The sequence below is a fragment of the Borostomias antarcticus genome, assembly GCF_949987555.1.
Source record: "Borostomias antarcticus genome assembly, chromosome: 1".
NCBI classification, from domain to species: Eukaryota; Metazoa; Chordata; class Actinopteri; order Stomiiformes; family Stomiidae; genus Borostomias; species Borostomias antarcticus.
In genome coordinates, this window is record NC_140234.1 from 25,489,298 (window position 1) to 25,504,279 (window position 14,982).

General features: G+C 46.3%; 1 protein-coding gene and 1 pseudogene across 4 annotated transcripts in view; one reads left to right on the forward strand and one right to left on the reverse strand.

Moving 5' to 3' along the window:
- Nucleotides 1–4,735: 4,735 nt before the first annotated feature.
- The window catches only part of camk2a (calcium/calmodulin-dependent protein kinase II alpha), a gene marked incomplete at both ends in the record, with an annotated part of 89,749 nt that continues 79,502 nt past the window's right edge, over nucleotides 4,736–14,982 (reverse strand). For all 3 annotated transcript variants that reach the window (XM_084439255.1, XM_084439254.1, XM_084439253.1), the window contains 3 exons: nucleotides 4,736–4,968; nucleotides 6,028–6,122; nucleotides 9,306–9,381. In XM_084439255.1, coding sequence (XP_084295381.1) covers nucleotides 4,736–4,968; nucleotides 6,028–6,122; nucleotides 9,306–9,381 — 404 coding nt within the window. The remainder of the gene's footprint in view (nucleotides 4,969–6,027; nucleotides 6,123–9,305; nucleotides 9,382–14,982) is intronic.
- The window catches only part of LOC311314016 (putative nuclease HARBI1), a 2,854-nt pseudogene continuing 298 nt past the window's right edge, over nucleotides 12,427–14,982 (forward strand). Inside the window, exons 1-2 of the transcript in view lie at nucleotides 12,427–12,440; nucleotides 13,302–13,912. The product of the transcript in view is annotated as a putative nuclease HARBI1 (transcript). The remainder of the gene's footprint in view (nucleotides 12,441–13,301; nucleotides 13,913–14,982) is intronic.

The window sequence follows — 14,982 nt, forward strand, 5'->3', positions numbered from 1 at the left end:
AATACTGAACCTGCAGGTGAGACCAGACTCTTGTTTTAGAACATATAGTCCATCTAAAAGATTTGACATTTTGAATCTTGAGATCTCCAGTTTTACTTCATAACTTTAATGGGCAGTTCAAAACTGCTTGAAATCATCTGGGCTGAATCTTTGAATCTTTATCTTTAGACAGCAATTCTCTCACTCACCAAGGTCTTTCAGATTGGTCTGTCTAGACTATGGACAAAGATCTCTGCTTATATGTGCAGTAACTACAGCATCACCTTTTACAGTAGGTGAGTGGCAGTAGAGTGTATCAGATAGGAGTGCCAACCTGTGACTAGCAGTTGAAAGAAGATGCTGTTTGTGTGAGTATTAGCCTGTCAGGGTTGAGCTGAGAAGCCAAAAGCCTGAACATGACCACAGTGGTTCTACTTCTATCTGAAGAGTAGTTGAGTTAGACGCCTGTTGAGATGTGGTAGAGTATAGACAGGGGTTTAGACAGTATAACTAGGCTCCCATGGTGGTATAGACAGGGGTTTAGACAGTGACATCACTCTCGTGAGCAGAGATGGTTAGGAACCATACGTGTCACTCTCTCTCACACACACTCTCTCTCTCTCTCTCTCACACACACACACACACACACACACACACACACACACACACACACACACACACACACACACACACAGAATAACAACAAATGAAATACACTGTGGTGTGTACCAGTTGGTGCCAAAATATAGAAAATTCTGCATGTGACTTAGTCGTTTATTTGTCGTTATCATATTCCAATAAATCACTTAATCAATTGAATAGGTCATACATGATCTGACTCAAACAAACAATAAATAGCTGATGGTCAGTGGAAGTAGGTCACATCATACTGAACTATCAAACACTGAGAGTACTGTGCCAATGTCTACAGAGTAATATACTTGTATTTACAGCACCACGTTCACAAAGGGTTAACACAACTGCAAATGACTACTTCTGATATTCATTAGAAAATAAATCTTAAACACACACACACACACACAGAACATCTACTTCAGCATGATACAAACTTGCATGCCTCCAAAGAAATAAATCGTCACATATTCATGAATATCAGACTATTGTCTATTACGCTTTCCTTTCAGCTGAGCCATAACTAGGACCAGACCAGGACCAGAACTAGGACTAGACTAGACCAGAACTAGGATCAGACCAGTACCAGAACTAGGACTAGACTAGACCAGAACTAGGATCAGACCAGTACCAGGCTGCAGCTGATAGTCAGATGGAAGTTCTGCTGCTTCAAAGTGGCTGTTACTACAACCAAGACTGAACTACAGTACGAAATCAAAAAAACATGACTAGAGAAGATGCAGTGTGGACCCGGCTGGGAGCGTGGGGGCCCAGTACCGGGCTGGGTCTGTGGGTTTACAGTACCACACAACTGCAAGGGTTTGTGGGAGAGGATCTCATGTTCAGAAGACTTGTTTTACTGTACAGTACAAAATGTGAAACATGTCTGTGCTCAACTGCCAATAGTAGTAGTAATACCATAACAATGATTATCAAATCCAGACAGCGCAGTTTCACAGCAAAGTCAACCATTCTATAAAGCATTCATCACAACTAGAGGATAAAACAGGTACTGCATGTTAGAAAGCACATCATAGGTTTATCTAAGTGAAGCACTTGTTACATTCGCTTTGGACCGTAAAAAGAGAATAGCGTTTTAAATCCGCTGAGACGGTGCATCTGAAATTACATGAAATAGTTCATACTTTACAATTAAAACATACGTGTAGAATATAATTCATTTTCATTTTTAATACTTCGGCATGCAGTTAACAGAGATGTCCTAACACCTCAGAAAGAAGAGAATGAGGAGAAAAACCTTGAAAAAAGAAGAAGCCAACACAGACAACGATGTAGAACGATGTCACAGACAAGCAGCTGCTGTTCTTCACACCCACACCCAGCCTCTGTCGTCAGAGCACACTAACCACACACCAGTCTAACTTATTGCAGGGCATCCTAAGGAGGAGGGGCTGAGTCCAGTAGCTCACTTCTGGGGACTGTATTGGGCTGGGGAGCTAGGGAGGGCGGGGCTGGGGAGCTAGAGGGGGCGGGGCTAGGGAGCTAGGGAGGGCGGGGCTGGGGAGCTAGAGGGGGCGGGGCTAGGGAGGGCAGGGCTGGGGAGCTAGAGAGGGTGGGGCTGGGGAGCTAGAGAGGGCGGGGCTGGGGAGCTAGAGAGGGCGGGGCTGGGGAGCTAGAGGGGGCGGGGCTGGGGAGCTAGAGGGGGCGGGGCTAGGGAGCTAGGGAGGGCGGGGCTGGGGAGCTAGAGGGGGCGGGGCTAGGGAGGGCAGGGCTGGGGAGCTAGAGAGGGTGGGGCTGGGGAGCTAGAGAGGGCGGGGCTGGGGAGCTAGAGGGGGCGGGGCTGGGGAGCTAGAGGGGGCGGGGCTAGGGAGCTAGGGAGGGCGGGGCTGGGGAGCTAGAGGGGGCAGGGCTGTGGAGCTAGGAAGCGCGGGGCTAGGGAGGGCGGGGCTGGGGAGCTAGGGAGGGCGGGGCTAGGAAGCTAGAGAGGGCGGGGCTGGGGAGCTAGAGGGGGCGGGGCTGGGGAGCTAGGGAGGGTGGGGCTGAGGAGCTAGAGGGGGCGGGGCTGGGGAGCTAGGGAGGGCGGGGCTGGGAGGGATAGGGAGCTGGGGAACTGGGGTTTTAGGGTTTGGACTTGGGGGCGGTGAAGGATTGGGGGGCTGGGGGTTAGGGTTAGGGTAAGGGCTGGGGGCTGGGGGGGACGGGGGGTCTAGGGGACTGGGGAGGACTGGTGACTGGGGGACTGGAGGGGCTTCACACCTCACACTACTGGGCCTGGAGAGAACCTGCCCTGGAGACGAGGTGTTCAGTTCAGTGCTGAGGATGCAGACATGTCCTGCATGGAAGAAGGTGTGAAGGTGCTGCAGTGACTCTGAGCCCAGCGATGTGCAGGTTAGAGGGGCGGAGGAGGAGGGGATTCAATCTGACCTGAAGTACGGAAACATGGGAAACTCGGAGAGGAGGTAACTGGCCTGCGACTGAACAACAACAGCCATGTACTGCATGCTGGGAACCTACAGACCACGACTCAAACTTAATTCTGAACCACGGATCTTTCAAAGTCAACCTAAATGGAACCGGACCATCATCTCGATCCTGACTCTGAACTTGATCTTGATTCTGATTCAGAGCCTTCAAGACTAACAGGGATGATGGAGTTCCTCTGATGTACTGTAAACATACACACACCCTTTCACTCACACTCACACACACACACACACACACACATACATGTACACACATCTGCACGCACATCCTCACACACGCCCACACATGCACACCTCACCAACACCACTTGAGGTTGGTTTCACAAGAGGATATTTAGTCATTATAGTTCTCATTATTGTTATTTATGCAATCACTAGTGTGTGTGTGTGTGTGTGTGTGTGTGTGTGTGTGTGTGTGTGTGTGTGTGTGTGTGTGTGCACATGTGTGTGTGTGTGTCACTGCATACAACTGACTATATTATGCACCTGGATGGATTGACTTTATAACTAGGTTACCAGTTTAGAACAGATATACAATTATACTCATTATCCATGTGGACCAATCATGTCTCTCTCTGTTGGTCAGAGGACAATGCAGGAAGAGAAAACAGGAAGTGAGGACGGAGAGACAGGAAACAGAATGACCAGGTCTCTATGTTCCTGTAAAACCAGCATGATAGCCTAAAATCTACTTCATACAGTAACACAGTACATGACTGGGTGAGATAGTGGGACGTTGATTGCTGATTGGTCGGAGAGGAGAGGAGGCGGGACTAGGTGAAATAAAGATGAGAAGCAGAGGGCTGGTGGTTGGTCCTGCCGGTGGGGAGCTATTCCCTCTTTGTCCCCTCCCACTCAGCCGACTGGTCATCGCCGCTGTCAATCACAGAGACTCTCTCTCAAAACTCCTATCACACTGGTGCTCAACTGGGAACAGGGAGGAAGGAGGGAGAAGGAGGAGAGAGAGAAGGAGGAGAGAGGAGAGAGAGAAGGGGGAGGAGAGGAGAGAGAGGTAAAGGGAGAGGTAGGAGGAAAGAGGAAGTAGTAAGGTTAACTGAAATCATTCCGAAACAATAGAGACATACCTTAGACAGAGAGACAGACACACTGTAGACAGGCAGACATGCGGTAGACTGGCAGAGACAGACAGGCTGTCAGACAGACAGACAGACATACTGTAGACAGGTAGAGACAGAAAGGCAGACAGACGTACTGTACAAAGGCAGACAGACAGACAGGCAGGCAGACAGACAGACATACATACAGTAGTTCAGACAGGCAGAAATTCTATAGACAGACAGACATACAGACAAACAGATTATAGACAGACAGGCAGACAGACACACATACAGAGACAGACAGACAGACAGACAGGCAGGCAGGCAGGCAGACAGATAGACAAACAGACAGACAGACACACATACAGAGACAGACAGACAGACAGGCAGGCAGACAGACAGACAGACAGACAGACAGACAAACAGACAGACAGACAGGCAGGCAGACAGACAGACAGACAGACAGACAGACAGACAGACAGACAGACAGACAGACAGACAGACAGACAGACTGGTCCTACAGCTGCTCTCCAGTGCTGCAGGACCTCTTCACCACTAGATGTCAGCGTGGAGCTGTCTCCAGTCATCCCAGACCGATTAACACACGCGCGCTCCCTGGTCTTACTTGGTGATGGCGGAGGGCGATCCGGAGCGGTGGAAGTGGACTATCTGCCACTTCCCATCGCGGCGGTGCCAGATGCGCGTCTCCTCTGATTGGGCGGTGCGTGGCATGCCGTTGGGGTCGATGTACTGCGTGATGCGGATGTAGGCGATGCACGCCGCCTCCTCGCCGATCAGGTGGATGTGGGGGTTCAGGATGGTGGTGTGGACCGGCTTGCTGTTCTTAGACCACACTGGGGGAGGGAGGAGAACACACACACACACACAGACACACACAGATAGATAGATAGATAGATAGATAGATAGATAGATAGATAGATAGATAGATAGATAGATAGATAGATAGATAGATAGATAGATAGATAGATAGATAGATAGATAGATAGATAGATAGATAGATAGATAGATAGATAGATAGATAGACACACACAGATAGATAGATAGATAGATAGATAGATAGATAGATAGATAGATAGATAGATAGATAGATAGATAGATAGATAGATATATAGATAGATAGATAGATAGATAGATAGATAGATAGATAGATAGATAGATAGATAGATAGACACACACAGATAGATAGATCGATAGATAGATAGATCGATAGATAGATAGATCTCTGTCCCTCTCCCTCTCTGTCTCTCTCTCTCTGTCTCTCTCTCTCTCTGTCCCTCTCTCCCTCTCTCTCATATTGTAATTTCCCTATCTGTCCCTCTCTCTCTCTCTCTCTCCCCCTTCCTGTCTCTCTCTCCTTCTCTCTCTCTCTCTCTCCCTCTCTCTCATATCTCAGTCCAAACAGGTCTTTTAAGCCATTTCCTCTTCCACTGTCAGCAGACAGAGAGACGCAGGCTGGGCTCACTCTGCATTTCCCTTCACATTCTGACCTAGTGTACACACACACATCCCCCCAAATCATAAATACATGGAAAGAGTTTTAATCCCTCACAGACAGAGCAAAATGTGAATTCCTATTAGAAGGAAAGACCCCTGATCATCCCTAGGAGCAAGATACAGTATGTGACAAACCTTCTAGGGACCGCCTGTCGTAAGCTTGGGGATGTTTGACTTGGTTGTTAGCAGAACCTTTTGTATTTGTGCTGCTCTTATATGTTGTATTTTTTGGTTATTGGTTGCTTTGACAATGCCAATAATGCTTTGATGTGTCACAAGTCTCCTGCCACCTTGTGTGTTTGTGTGTGTGTGTGTGTGTGTGTGTGTGTGAGTGTGTAAGTGTGTAAGTGTGTGAAAGTGTGTGTAAGTGTGTGTGTGTGTGTGTCAGAGCATCTTACAGTTCTCAAAGTAGAAGCGGTGGAAGTCCAGCCCCTCCACCAGGTTTCCCAGAGCCTCGGGTTCGAATGCCGTGACGCTGGGGTCACACATCTTCCTGCAGGGGGAGGAGTTTCAGGGTTTACTGGCCTTCACATGTCAACACGTCAGCACTAACACTACAGGGCTGGGCTGACTCAGAGGGAGAGAGAGGGAGAGAGAGAGAGAGAGAGGGAGAGAGAGGGAGAGAGAGGAGAGAGAGAGAGGAGAGAGGGAGAGAGAGGAGAGAGAGAGAGAGGAGAGAGGGAGAGAGAGGAGAGAGAGAGAGAAAGAGAGAGAGGAGAGAGAGACAGAGAGAGAGACAGAGAGAGAGTGGAGAGAGGGAGAGTGAGAGACAGAGAGGGAGAGAGAGAGGAGAGAGAGAGAAAGAAAGAAAGAGAGACAGAGAGAAAGAAAGAGAGAGAGAGGAGAGAGGGAGAGAGAGGGGAGAGAGAGAGGAGAGACAGAGAGAGGAGAGAGAGACTCAGTGTGTTCAGCCTGGCAGTAGAGAGACCATCACAGGTTTTTCTCCAAGTTTAAGAGTACGTGCCCCGGGTTTGAATGTCTGAGCACACCAGAACAACTTCCTTATCCTTAGGAGAGAGGACAGAGTGTGCCACACTAGTAATTCAATATGTTTCATCCTGCCACACCCACAGAAAAGAGAACTAGAAGGATTCATCCCACTTGAGAGCTTGGGTCCAGATTGACCGGTCTCATTCTGATCATGCTGACCCACCCAACTGACGGTATCTATAGTATTTCTTTTGTCAAATATATGGCCTGCTTTAATAAAACGATCATTAAAAGCATTACAAACTTTCACCTTGTCATTTAAGGGAGCAGAGTCAGACAGTAACTGCTGGGGGAGTGCTGGTACGGAGTTATTCTTCATTGACTTAATAGTTTTCCAGAATTGGATAATGGATAGTGGATAACCAGCACTCATATATAATGAGTTAAGATAGAAATCAGATTTGGCTTTTCTTACAGCTGTGATACATCTGTTTCTAATTTGTCGAATGATAGCCAGGGTGGATTAACCTGGCCCGTCAAATGGTTAACTTCGCATAGCCATCTGGGAACTCTCTGTTGGAAACTTTGGAAAAGGGCGGGCACTTTCAAAACTACTTGGCAGGTGATTGGATGAACCACCTGTTTATCACAGTCTATCGCTCGCTAACTTCAACCGCTCCTTGCTGTCGTCACCATAACCCGTCCATTTGTATTTCCCTTAACGCTGATTGGTGAGATCGTTTTCTGATCTGGCACAAATGGATTTCTATGGAGGATTTCCATAAGGAACAGAATGTGAGCTTGCGAGATCAGGATGGTCTCGCCAGGCTAAGTGTATATAATTTATAATTTTCTGGCAAGACACCGGACAGAATTTCTTTCTAAGAACAGTTGATTGGCCTCGGGAGACCATCCTGATGCTCCCGGTTAAGGACTGATCGTTCTTGGGAGAACGCGGGTGTTACTGTGTCCTTTACTCCAACTTTCCTAAATGGTGCATTTTTATTAACAACTGAGATAAAAGTATCAGAGAAAAACCCCAGAGCCATCTAAACATCCTGGACCTCAGAAGTATAGTTGATGCTGCTGAAACATCTGTCAAAAAGGCTAGATCATTAAAATGCTTTGTATTATAACATTCTTTTTTTGTGCGAGGCGTAAGCCATCGCACCAAGAAGAGCGAATGTCGCATTGTCCCTCTCCGTCCCTTCCGTGGTTGACCTGCAGTTCTATGTTGCTACCACAAGAGGCAGTGGTCCCAGAACATCAAAACAAAAGACTATGACACCATTGTATTTCAAGAGCTCTGGTGGCCTAGTGGGTAAGGAGCTCATCTACCATGCTGAATGTTTGGAGTTCAAAAACTCGTGGTGTGGGCAGTTTTTTGTCATTGGATGTTATAGAAGCTATGTAAAAATGCGGTTACCTGGTGGTTCTATGTCAGTTATTGAATTTATGTGGTAGAGCCACCGCCCATATATAAACGAGCATGGGTCATATTTGTTCATTATAGACCCTTTTACAGCCTACGTCAGCACAAGTATGCGCGTGCATTCTTGAAACAGAAGCAGGGGGAGACAGACGAATTCAGAGCGAGCCGTAGCCGAGGACATCATCAGAAATGCTCGCATTTGCGGTGCCCATTTTATATCAGGTAAGTTAATTTGACTACCTGGTTTCACTGGAATGTCTGGTTGAAATGTAGAGTAATATCTGAAGTAAACAGTAACAGCAAAATGCCACCAGAAAAAAAAAGAAGACAAAAATGGACATTAGAATTTTTGGGGGTCAAAGCAGCAGAAAGGCAGGATCAGGAGAGGCAGGAGATGCATCAGGGTTACAGGTGAGATTATAGTCTGACAGATGTAGGTTTTGTGTATTCATGCTTAATGTATTCATGCTTTTTTGTGCGTGGCTGTAAGCCAGCGCACCTAGTATAGCGTTCGTCCGGTTATCACTCCCTCCCTCCCTTCCTCCCTCCCTCCGTTACTGCAGATAATATTGGCCTGCATTTCTCTGTTGGCACCACAAGAGGCAGTAGTCCCAGCACACCAAAATCAAGAAGGACACCAAAATCAACCCACCGATCTCCACTGCACAAGTGGAGAAGTGGTGAGAGCATTGGACTCCCACCCTGGAGACTGGGGTTGAAGACCCGGTGGGGATGACTTTATGGGACTATACCCTAAACCTCCACATGTTCATCCTTTCACTCCAACCTTTACCCCTTGCCTTATAGATCAGATCCTGTCCCAACCCCAACCCATATTCTAACCCCAACCCACACTAGGGACTGGAAGAAGGACACCAAAACCCACCCGCCGATCTCCACTGCACAAGAGAGCATTGGACTCCCACCCAGGAGACCGGGGTCCCCGGTGGGGATGACTTTATGTTATCATCAGTGTAACTGCTTTAGCCACTGACCACTACCATTAATGTTATGGAAGCTGCTGCTAGTTGTGAGCCCATGAATTAACTGGCTATCCCGCTCTCGGGACCCATCTTTATTTATCAGACATTATTTCATGTAATTTCAATACACAGCTATTTCAGTGGCATGACTAGCTTCCGTCCTACCAGTCCTGAACAGAAACAAGTCAGCCTCGCACCTAAACCAGGCTGGACCTGGCCTGGTTTCCAAACAGATCTCACATAGTTGTTGTGTGTGCATGTGTTAGTGTAGGTGTGTGCGTGTGTGTGTGTGTGTGTGCATGTGTGTATGGTAGTGGAAGTTGTGACTTACGTGTAGCTCTCAAAGTCTCCGTTGCTGATGGCTTCAATAAGCTGCTCAGTCACTTTGATGATCTCTTGCTTCCTCACTGTAAAACACACACACACGCACACACATGCACACACACACACACACACGTGCGCGCGCACACACACGCACACATGTTGTTTACTGTCACAGTTACAATAGCATGTAACACACATACCACCCACACTCTCACATACACACACGCTCTCACTCTCTGTCTCTGTCAAACACACACCCACACACACAATCGCTCTCTCTCTTTCTCTCAAACACACACACACACACACACACATTTTAACCCGTATGATGAATGGGACAGCACCAGTTCTCATTACAGTATCTCTCACTATGGCTGGTGCTCATTGACAGAGATGAATATTACTGTAGTGTGTTCTGGTTCTTCTCAGCCCAATGTGTTCTGGTTCTGTTCAGCCCAGTCTAACAGTGTGTTCTGGTTCTGTTCAGCCCAGTTTAACAGTGTGTTCTGACATTACCAACAACACTGCAGCACAGGTTTGCTGCTGCATCTGAAGAAACATTTCATGAGACAGAGTAGGTAGGAGGTATTGTGTGTGTGTGTGGGGGGGGGGGGGGGGGGTGGCTCCCAGTGCAGTGTTGAGTGTGTGTGTGTGTGTGTGTTTGTGTGTCTGTGTGCGTGCGTGTGTGTCTGTGCATGCATGCGTGTGTGTGTGTTTGTGTGTGTGCGTGGGTGTTTTCTGCCCACACTGAGTGTGGAGAGTGCCAACAAAGCTTTTCCTCCCACCATCTCTGGCTCCGAGCTCTGAACAGGGAAGGAAGGGTCGCCTCGCTAGTGGCATACGGACGTGTGTGTGTGTGTGTGTGCGTGCGTGCGTGCGTGCGTGCGTGCGTGCGTGTGTGTGTGTGTGTGTGTGTGTGTGTGTGTATGTGTGGTATATGGAGGCGAGTGGCTCTTCATAAGGCTTAGAACTGAACCGGTTACCCTTCCTGTCTCTCCTTCTCTCCATCAATCACACAATCAGAGAAGGAGGGAGAGAAAGAGAGAGGAGGAGAGAAGGAGGGAGAGAAAGAGAGAGGAGGAGAGAAGGGGGGAGAGAGAGGCAGGCGGAGAAAGAAGGAGAAAAGCAGAAAGGGGCAGAGATAGGGAAGTGGAGAGAGAAAAGGAGAGAGAATTCACTGCTACTGTAGCTTCTGTCGTCATGACAATAAAACATGAAATGACTGAGACCAGCTTCAAACAGCATCCTTGCACATTTCCTTACATAACAGAGAGCAGAGAGCGGCGAGATCTGCTCACCGACCAGCTGGCGGAGCTTCAAACGCCTGCTTTATTCTCAGGTACAAAAACTACACAAAGTGGTGACGGCTGCCAGGGGATGCACTAGGCTACACCCCCCCATGGACTTCCCCAGCACAATCACAAAACCAAATGATGCTTTTATACCATGTATGTGTGTTGCATAGTTGTGCTGTGTACTTCTGATAATCCAGCCCGCTCTGGTGAGCAGTCAGTTTGATCCAGAAGGGTCCTGGTCACACTAGGCAGTTCTTTTAATCAGTATCTGTCAGTTGTAATGAATTCCCTATTGGAACCATCTGTTGACGTGGATGACTCATCTGTACGGATTCTATTAAAAAAGTATACAGTTCTATTCAAAAGTTTGGAGGTGGAGAACTTTTGCCAGACAGTCAGAGATGTAATTATCTGTTTAGAATAAGAGCAAGTCAGTCAGCTGTCAGCATCTCATACCCTTATTCCACACATTCTATACTAATTCAAATTCATTCTTTCATTGCGTTCTACTCATTTTCTGACTGACTAGTGTGGCTGGGTTTCTTAGGGCTCAGGTTCCCAGACAACCATACATCAGGCATGGGCTCACCATTAAACATTCTCCCTGGGACCTCGCGCTGCGCTCACACAGGCCTGCCCAAGCGCCGAGCGTTCTCCTGCCAACAGGAGCGCTGTATATATATATATATACCTTTATTTAACCAGGTTAAAAACTCATTGAGATTAAAATGTCTTTTCCAAGAGAATCCTGGCCAAGAGTGGCAGCAACACAGTTTCCTGAAAAAAAGACATAAAGGTTACGATACACAACTAAACATAAAGGTTACGATACACAATGACAACAAAAACAACAATAACAACCGCTACAACAATGTCAACAAATGTTAACAAGACTAGCTCAAAGCGCAAAATCAGTAATAGTTCATATGACGATCAGTTAACAATCACAACTACCAATAGATTGGGTTTGCCTTTACAGCACTTTTGAATTCAATGGCTGTAGTTCACACCAGAAGCGCATTTCTCTGGGCCCGTCAGAGTTTCTGCCGCTCTCCACTTTTGGAATTTAGAGCCAAACTTCTGTAATATAATGGGAAAGCCATCAATGTATAACGTTATAATGTTATTTATTTATAATGCTATAGCCAAATGTCCAATTATTTCGGCTATAGGCTTGTAGGGTAAACACTGAATGAATGGCCTGGACAAAAGACGGTGTTTGTTACCAGCGTTGTGTAGTGGTCTGTGCTTCAATGATATACAATAAACAGCCTAATTAGATCTCACTAACATATTTAGCCTATCCAAGTATTGTTGTTTTTTAATCTGGTATTCTCTTCACTGTGGGCCGAAGGAGAGCCCCAGCTTTTTACCTGTTGCTCCGCCGTCGGCAGAGAAGAATGGGGCTCCACCCAATAAATCAAAGAAGGAAAGAACATCGTGCTTCATCAGCCCATGAGCTGATTGGATCATCAGTGGGAATAAATAAATGCCAATTAAGTAGTAATTACCCTAGTACATCTACCAGAATTTGCCATAAATATAAAACACTTATAATGCTATTTATAAATGCTTGTCAGTAGCCTATTCTTATTTTGAGGCCTAGCCCTACAAGACATTGCCCACACCAGCAGAGGGCCAAATTGCAGTACTACTACTAGCCTACTAGGTTCATTGTGGAGTCTTGAAAGCCGTTGTTCTAACGAGGGACCATTCCAATACAATGACATCCATTGTTCACCGTCTACAACAGCAAAAGATCAAATATAGCCAAAGGATGCACATTGCACGCCCAAAACTACTACAAGAGTACACAAACGTTGAATTGTATGCATGATTCAGATTTGGTACAGCTGACATTGCATTCATTGTCAGTCTACTTCAACCACAACTGGAACCATAGGCGATGTTACCCTCTGAGAGTAGGGGGGGCAACATTTTGACGTGAGAAAAAAAACAAAACTGTTCTGCCGTCTCGTCCCATCTATTTACAAAGAATACCAGTTGTGAACAGTATGCTAATGAGAAATCCGTATGATAATTCAATATGTACAACGCATCAAACTTCATCTAGACACCACGAGCATGTCAATATGACTTTATGACCGAGCACTAGGCCATACCCAACATCACAACATCAAACTGCAACTGTCTGCTGGTGCTAGCTTCCTCGCCGATGGTGATTTTGCTAGTGCTAGTGCTAGCTTCGATAGCCTCTGGAGCACTTCTGCATTCGATTGCACCTGCTGCGCTGTCATTTCGAGTGGTAGCTTCTTCATTAGCATTGCCAGATTTTATTTTATTTTATGAAGAAGTGGTAAATTGTTTTTATAGCTCTTTTTGCCATTATGAGCAGGTTGGCTAGTTGTAGCTTGTTGAGCACTGAGCAGTACAGTCAGATCTCATTTTCTTCGACGGACGAGTTGTGCCATTAGTGGATTATGAATATATTTATATTTTTAAAGGTAGTCTAGTTTAAGTAATAAATACACTTTTAAAATTAATGATGATCTAACACAAACTGGTACAAACCACAATTATGTATTTAATAATTGTGTTAATTAGTAAAAAAAAAAGAAAAAAAAAAAGTTTTTTTTTTTTTTTTTTAAGAATCTGAGCAGAGTTGGGCTGTCCAATCAGGGGGGGCACTTGCCCCCCCTGCCCCCCCTATAAAATCGCCAATGACTGGAACATAATACTAAAATAAGTTATGCATTGACTGTGGAGGAACAGATACTCATTGCTTTGCGCTTCTACGCATGTGAATCATTCTACCAAGTCGGAGACTTGGAGATGGTGTGTGTGTCCAGAAATCAACTGTCAGCTCTGTAGTACACAGAATGTCATCTGTGTTAGTCAGCCTTGTCAACCAGTTTGTCAAATTTCCAACAAATCCGGAAATATCAAGCAGATCAAGTTCAAGTTCTATGAGATGGGGAATATGCCAATTTATTTTGGCATGATAGACCGCACTCCTGTCCACATCCAAGCACCCCAGGAGAGGGGATGGAGTTTGTGAACAGGGAAGGACGGCACAGCATCAATGTGCAACATGTGGGGAATGCAGACCTCATCAGAACCAACTGTGTGGTGAAATGGCCAGGGTCGCTCCATGACCCAGAAATCTCCAACAAAATACCCCAGATGGCATCATATTGGGTGCAGCGCATACCCACTCTTACCATGGCTAATGACACCTTTTACCATGGCAAACAATGATGCAGAGAGATTTAACTGTGCCCATGGAAGAACTAGGAGCACAATTGAGCGCTTAAATGGGGTGTTGAAAAGGCGCTTTGCATGTCTGAACTGCCTACGCGTACACCCACAGAGAGCATGTCTGAACTGCCTACGCGTACGTACACCCACAGAGAGCATGTCTGAACTGCCTACGCGTACACCCACAGAGAGCATGTCTGAACTGCCTACGCGTACGTACACCCACAGAGAGCATGTCTGAACTGCCTACGCGTACACCCACAGAGAGCATGTCTGAACTGCCTACGCGTACGTACACCCACAGAGAGCATGTCTGAACTGCCTACGTGTACGTACACCCACAGAGAGCATGTCTGAACTGCCTACGCGTACGTACACCCACAGAGAGCATGTCTGAACTGCCTACGCGTACACCCACAGAGAGCATGTCTGAACTGCCGACGCGTACAGTACACCCACAGAGAGCATGCAACATCATTCTAGCCTGCATTGTGCTTCATAACATTGCTGAAGAACGCAAGGTTCCTCTCTGTGATGAAAGAGGTGATCATTCACAGCCCCAGGTAGATGTCCCTGACCTCCCACTAGCAGCACTGCAACCAATGAGAAGAGCTGTAGTCAACCACTATTTTACTCAGGGTCATTTGATCATTAAAAACAGTAGTGTGCTTACAAACATTTTGAGTTTGACTTTTTTATCCAGTGAGACATTATTATTATTATTATTATTATTACTACCCATAAATTATTATCCATAAACGTCTGTGTCAATGAAAAGTTGTATTATTTTGACCAACGGAGGCCTCTCCAAAGACTGCAAATCTAGATTCTGTAATCCTGATCTTGTGGTATCTGGATCAGAATGATCCTATCTTGAAATTGAAAATTTTCAGAAAAATCTTAAACCAGGACAAAACCTACAAGATCAATTAAATTGATTTCTTAAACATCAACCCTGGAGCCTCATCCTTAAACATCATCCTTTAACATCATCCCTGGAGCCTCATCCTTTAACATTAACCCTGGAGCCTCGTCCTTAAACACCATCCTTGGAATCAAGCTTAAACATCATCCCTGGAGCCTCATCCATAAACATCATCCCTAGAGCCTCATCCTTAAACATAATCGCTGGAGCTACAGTACCAGACATGTGTGTCCTCCGTCCACCCC